The 6,536-nt window shown below is 56.4% G+C and overlaps 1 protein-coding gene across 1 annotated transcript in view; it reads left to right on the plus strand.

Moving 5' to 3' along the window:
• Positions 1 to 6,126, plus strand: part of TP53 (tumor protein p53) — a 14,382-nt gene extending 8,256 nt beyond the window's left edge. Inside the window, exons 5-9 of the mRNA XM_015423926.1 lie at positions 996 to 1,105; positions 2,809 to 2,927; positions 3,179 to 3,261; positions 3,758 to 3,867; positions 4,426 to 6,126. Of these exons, the coding sequence (XP_015279412.1) occupies positions 996 to 1,105; positions 2,809 to 2,927; positions 3,179 to 3,261; positions 3,758 to 3,867; positions 4,426 to 4,516 (513 nt within the window). The 3' untranslated portion in view covers positions 4,517 to 6,126. The remainder of the gene's footprint in view (positions 1 to 995; positions 1,106 to 2,808; positions 2,928 to 3,178; positions 3,262 to 3,757; positions 3,868 to 4,425) is intronic.
• Positions 6,127 to 6,536: the final 410 nt, after the last annotated feature.

The raw sequence follows: 6,536 nt of genomic DNA on the forward strand, positions 1-6,536 counted from the left end.
AAGCACTGATAAAACGGCTCCCCAAAAAGGGCTGCCTCAGGAGACAGACCCAGCCACAAAATGGCTGCCGCGGCTGACCTACGGTCACCCAGTGAAGATCCCGATGCTGTGATGGCAGCCGCTGCCAGAGCAACATTTTAGAAAATCTGCACCGCCAATCAGAAGCCTTGCTGGGGAAAGCCCCACCTAGTCCCACCCACTTTCTAAAAGCACGTGCCTAGCAACAGGTACCTTGGCTCCCGCAGGTACCACGTGGGGACCCCGATCCGGGATGCTGTTGGAAGGGCCAGGAAGTGGCCCTTGTGGAACACTCAGCCAGCCCAGGTCTGGTCAGTGCCTGGATGAGCATCGGAGTCCACTGTGTTGCGTTCACAGTTGGGATAGAGACGAGGATTTCGGCTTCTGGGCTCCCAACAATTCCCAGACACTGATTCTCCTTCAGCCCCCTGTTCTCTCTCCCACCAGGGAGGCACAGTTGCCCCTCGTGTGCTTAACTTGAGGACCTCCCTGCCACATGGGGATGCCAGCCTCCAGGCGGGACCTGGAGATCCCCTGGAATTAGACCTCATCTCCACTCTACAGAGATCCCCTGGAGGAAATGGATGCTTTGGAAGGGGGGCTGTATGGTCTTGTGCCCCACTGAGGTCCCTGTCCTCCCCAGGCTCCATCCCCAAATCTCCAGGTGTTTCTCAGTCTAGATCTGGCCACCGTACCCCACCATCCCCTGCCGGTTCCAGGAGGGACTTGGCAGTCCTACAGTGCCGCAGGAGGGTCGTGCTGGCTTAGGCAGTTTTAAGTGGGGGCTGGAAGAATTTATGGAGAATGGGTGAACGGAGCCTCCTTGTTCAGAAGCAGTCTACCTCAGTGTCCGCTGCTGGGAGGCTTTGGAGTCTTCGGGGGGCATGGTTTTTTCGCCGGCCCCCTTTTCCACCAGCACTCCCACCCTTCTGAAACGTTTGTGCCCGGGTCCACTCAGCTCCCCTTTTGCCCCGCAGGTGGGATCGGAGTGCAGCACCGTCCTCTACAGCTACATGTGCAACAGTTCCTGCATGGGTGGCATGAACCGGCGCCCCATCCTCACCATCGTTACGCTGGAATCTCAAGAGTGAGTCCCCGTCTCCGACAGTGTCCTTAGCCGGGGGGGGGGGGAGGCAAGGCTCTTCCCTTTGCTGGGGAGGAAATGGGTGGGCCGGGGGTGGGGCAAACGCTTGGCAGGAATTCTGAGCTCTGCTTATGGCAGGTGGTCAGCGTTTGCACCTGGCGATGCTTTAGTGGCACAAGCCCAGAACGGGTTTCACGGAGGTGTGCCAGGAGTTTGACCCTGGCAACGTCAAATGCGCTCCCCAGGGGACGTGGCACTCTCCTGGCCTCTCGGGAGCACCCCGGTTTCAAGAGTGCGGAGTTGGATTACTGCAGCACGTTTCACGTGGGGCTGCCCTTGAAGACAGCCCCAAAACTACAAGGCAGCCCGAGAGTTCTCCGGGGCTAGCTGCTGGGAACAGAGGTTGCCCGTTTTGAAACAGCCGCATTGGTTGCCAGTCTGTTTCCGGGTTCACGTCAAGGTGCTGGCTATGGCCTTTAAAGCCCCTCACAACCTCAGACCCACATATTTAAAGGGCCATCTCCTTCCCCATGCCCTGGGCGCCAGCTACAGTCATCAGGTAGCCATCTGCGGGCTCTCTCACCATTCGAGGGGGGGGGGTGTCCGGCCAGTTTGGTGTAGTGGTGAAGTACGCGGACTCTAATCTGGGAGAACCGGGTTTGATTCCCCACTCCTCCACTTCGTCCTGGCTGGATGACCTTGGGCAAGCCATAGTTCTGATAAGAGCTGTTCTTGAAAAAATAGCAGTTTCTGTCAGAGCTCTCTCAGCCCCACCCACCCCACAGGGTGTCTGTTGTGGGGAGGGGAGGGGAGGGGAAAGGAAATTGTAAGCCACTCCGAGTGAACGGCAGGGTATAAATCAAAAGAAACATAAGAGAAGTCAGTGTTGGATCAGGCCAATGGCCCATCCAGTCCAACAGTCTCGTGTCGGACAGTGGCCAAAAATACTAGGGGCCATCAGGAGGTCCAGCAGTGGAGCCAGGAGGACACTAGAAGCCCTCCCACTGTTGCCCCCCCCAAGCACCAAGATTACAGAGCATCACTTGCCCCAGAGTCCCTATCTATACCTTGTGGCTAAGAGTCACTGATGGACCTCTGCTCCAGATGCTCATCTAATTCCCTCCAATCTCCTCCTCCTCCTCCTCCTCTTCTTCTTCACTACAACCACCACCACAGTCAGGGCGTTTTCCGTCGTGGCTCCCGCTCTGTGGGGGGGACTCACTGAAGAGGGGAGGGGGGTTCCCTCTTTGGAGATCTTCAGGAGGGGCTGCAAGGCCGATCTGTATGCCAGGGCCTTTGAGGGGGTGTGAATTACAGCCGTCTTTTAAGTGGTGGTGGGGGGGGAGATTTGGGCTCTGCTCTTTTATTTTTGGTTGTAGCCGTTTTATTTAGATGGTTTAAACTCTTCATGCAAGCTGCCGTGAAGGAAAGGTGGGGTATAAACGCTTTAATAAGTAACGTCCCATGGGAGAGGCTGTTCACACAGGGGCTCCACGGAGGGGGGGCGCTGTCCACCCCGGCGGGGTTGCTGGCGAGGAGACCCCCGTGGCCTCGATAAGAGGATCCCGAGTCCCACCTAGTGCCGTGGCTCGTCCGTGTCCTGACTGGGCCAGGCCTTTTGGGGGAGGGGCCCGTGGTTTATCCATTCTACAGCCTGTTAAGGACCGCCCCCATCTCTGCACCCCCCCTGTCTCTGACAACCACAGAGGGCAGCTGCTCGGCCGCCGCTGCTTCGAAGTACGGGTCTGCGCCTGCCCTGGCCGGGACCTCAAGTCGGAGGAAGAGAACTTCCGTAAAGCTGCTCGTGGCGAACGGTCCAAAAAGGGTAAGACTTGGAGCGGGGGGGCGCTGGGATGTGGGTCTGGGGGGCCCAGGCTGAGCAGGGCTTGGCGAAAAGGGCCGGGGGGGGGCTTAAGAAAGGGGGGGCAAGGCGAGAGGCGTGGGGTGGGGCTCGAGAGAGCCTAGCCGAGAGGAGGGGGTTGGTAACCCTTTCCCTGATTTTTTTGGGGGGTTCGGGGGGGGGGGGGACTCTGTGGGCTGGATCCAGCAAGGCGCTGCTCTGGGTTCTTTCTCCAGGAGGGGCTCCGGCGGAGAACGGACCCGAGAAGAAGCACAGTCCCGGGACCTCCAACAACAGAGAAGACGTTTACACCCTCAAGGTGAGGCGATTGCGTCTGCTTCCCCTTTGAGGGCCAGCGGCTGCCTTTCTGGCTGGCAATTAAAGTCTTGCGCGCGCGCTTGGGAGAGTGGGGGGGGCTTGCAGGAAGGGCGAGAGGTCAGGCGAGAACTTCGGGTGCCAGGCGGGGAGGGGAAAGGGGGGGGGGGCTTTTTCTCAAGGACAGTTCTGTCAAGAGCTCTCTCAGCCCCCACCAACCTCACAGGGCGTCTGTTGTGGGGAGGGGAAGGGAAAGGAAATTGTGAGCCGCTCTGAGACTCCTTTGGGTAGTGAAGGGCCATGGGGGATAAATCCAATCTCTTCTCATGTTCTTTTTCTTCTTCTTCGTCGTCGTCTTCTTCTGTCTGCTGGAATCCTTTGGTCCCTTTGGGGTGGGGCTTGAAGGACTCCCCAAATGTCTGTGGCCCCAGCGGGAATAGGAGGCCAAAGGTGGACCAGGGTTCCCTCCCCAGCGTGTTTTCTCCCCTCTTCTGTCCTAGATCAGGGGACGGGATCGGTATCTCATGTTGAAGAAGATCAACGATGCGCTGGAGGTCACAGATGTGCTGGAGGTCACAGACGCACAGGAGGTGCTCAAACTGAGGAATGGGTGAGCAAAGAACCCGGTTTCCCTTTGTCGCGGCAGGGAGGTGCCAAATCAAAGGCCCCTCCCCCTCACATCGAGAAGCCTGTGTGGGTGGGGCCAGGGGAGCAACTCTGGTGGAAGGACCCAAGCAGGTCTGCTCCGCCCTCTACCGGGGAGGGCTTTTCTTTACTCTGGCAGGACACAGCTGGGCTTGCTGCCTCGAGTCCCGCATCTGCCTCAGCCAGTGTGGTGTCGTGGTGAAGTGCGCGGACTCTAATCTGGGAGGACCGGGTTTGATTCCCCACTCCTCCACATGCAGCTGCTGGTGTGACCTTGGGTCCGTCACAAGCTCTCTCAGAGCTGTTCTCTCAAGGGCTGGTCTCCAGAGAGCTCTCTCAGCCCCGCCGACCTCACGGGGTGTCTGCTGTGGGGAGGGGAAGGGAAAGGAGTTTGTTTAGCCGCTCTGAGACTCCTTTGGGTAGTGAAGGGCGGGGTACAAATCCAATCTCCTCCCCCTCCTCCTCTTCTTCTCCTTCTCCTTCCCCCCAATGGCCGTCTCTTGCTCTGTCTTTTTCTGTCCAGCCCACAGAAGACCCGCAAGCGGAGTGCGGCGCCCCCGCCGGGCAGTGGGAAGAAGCTGCTGCTGAAGGACGAGGCGGGGGGCTCCAGTTAGACCGGCTCTCCCTGCTCAACCCTTCGTTCCCCCCCCACCCCGCTTTACGGCCCCTCTTTCTAGACCCCGGGGGAGACCCTCCCCAGCTCTCTCCAAAAGAAGGGCATTCCCTGTCCCCTGCAAAAAGTCCCTGCTGGCCTCTGCTGCTCCAGCTAGATCCGTTGCTTGTGCTGCCGGGATTGCCTGGGGGTGGGGTGGGTGGCGTTCTCCGCCGCCCCCCTTGGCTACTCCCCGCTTCCCTGACAGTGCCCGTGGGAGGGGCCCCCTTCTCCCGGGGGTCAGTGTTGCAATATCTCGGGCTGCCACCGTCCTGCCAACTGACAAGGCACTGCCGCTCGGCCCCGATCCTGCCGTGAGGGTGTCTCTGCTTCCCCTGCCTCCCCCCCCCTTTTAGGGCTGGAAGGAGGGGGTGACGGGGAGGGCCCAGGGGGGCAATTTCCCCTCTCCTGCTCAGACTGAGGGTCCATTGGATCCAGCATCCTGTTTCTTCTGCCTTCTTCCCCCCCCCCACTCCATGGCCCTCCAGAGCACCCCCCAGGGGGAAAAGGAGCACCTGAATAGACCTCCCCCCCAGCGGTTGAAAGCCAACCCGTATCCTCAGCTGGAAGGCAGAAGAGAAATCCCCTTCCAAAACTGTGACCTCCTCCAGCTCCGAAGCAAGCCGGCCTGGTGCTTCTTCTAGGGAGAGGGGGACTGACCTCGAAGGGAGCCACCCCACCCCACCCCACTCCACCAGCTTCTTCATAGTCCATCCCTTTGGGGTCTCGTTTCGCCTTCTTTGCTGATTTAAAGTTTTAAGCGACCTGTGCAAAGGGCAACACTTTCTCCTCCCTCCAAGCTGAAACGCAAGGGGGGGGGGGAGAAAAGACAGTGGTCGCTGGTTGTGCTAAGTCAGAAGTACTGTATCCCCCCCCACACACACACACACTTGCGTTTCTGTTTGCGTCGGATCTCGTGCAGCAAATTTCTGGACAGCGTAACGTCTAGGGAGGGAAGGGGAACACTTTGTGTTTGTCGAGATCGTGTGCAAAGCGTGACTGCGCTGCTAAGGCCATCGGCATTTCTGCTCCTGTACTGGCTGGATCCCAGCCAGGGTTTTGAATGTTGTGCTCTGCTTGCGCTTGCGGAAGCATGCTTGCTCTGTCCCGCTTGGCTTCCTTCTGTGGGGGTCCAGGGGGAGGGGGCGTCTGGCCCTCGTCTGGCTGTGAAAACGCTAAAAGGGACAAAAAGAGGGAGGGAGAAAACGTAACCCAAAGAAATAAGTTAAGGACCTAGAAGGTTAAATGAACCCAAATGAAAAGGGCCCAGTATTTAAGTAACTGAATGTAAGACGTAGATATTTATCAGAGATACAAAAATACATAAAGCCCAGTAGCACTAAGACTTAACAAACTTTAATGTAGCATAAGCTTTTGAGAAACACAGGTGCATGCATCTGATGAAGAGAGCTGTATTTCCCTAAAGCTTATGCTACAGACACAGTAAAGTTTTATTAGTCTTAAAGGTGCTACTGGGCTTTTTACGATTTTGCAGACACAGACTCACATGGCTAACGCCTCTGGGGGGTTTACTTGCCAGGAAGAGCCAATTGGAGTCAATACTCAAGAAAGAGACAGAAACAAAATTGGAAATTACTAGTCCATACATATAGGAGGAGGGCGAGCAGTAAATGATCATAGAGCATAATGAAGATGTTTAACAGATACAAGGATCAAACAGGAATAATAAACTGAAGTTTATCAATTAATTAGTAATCAATTAATTGCTCTCGGCATTCTACAATTAAGGATACATCAATCTCCAGTTTTGACATATTTATTTCCTTGACTGTTTCTGCCCCAGAATCAAACCCAAACAAATGGTTACCAGACAAACTAAGCTTATTATTCCTACTTGACCCTTGAATCTGTTAAACATCTTCATTATATGAGAATTTAGTGTTCACCCTTTACCTATACGTAGGGACTGGTGATTTCCAATTTTGTTTCTGTCTCTGTCTTGACTCTAATTGGCCATTCCT

Source organism: Gekko japonicus, unplaced genomic scaffold (genome assembly GCF_001447785.1).
Source record: "Gekko japonicus isolate JY-2015 unplaced genomic scaffold, Gekko_japonicus_V1.1 scaffold2282, whole genome shotgun sequence".
NCBI lineage: Eukaryota > Metazoa > Chordata > Lepidosauria > Squamata > Gekkonidae > Gekko > Gekko japonicus.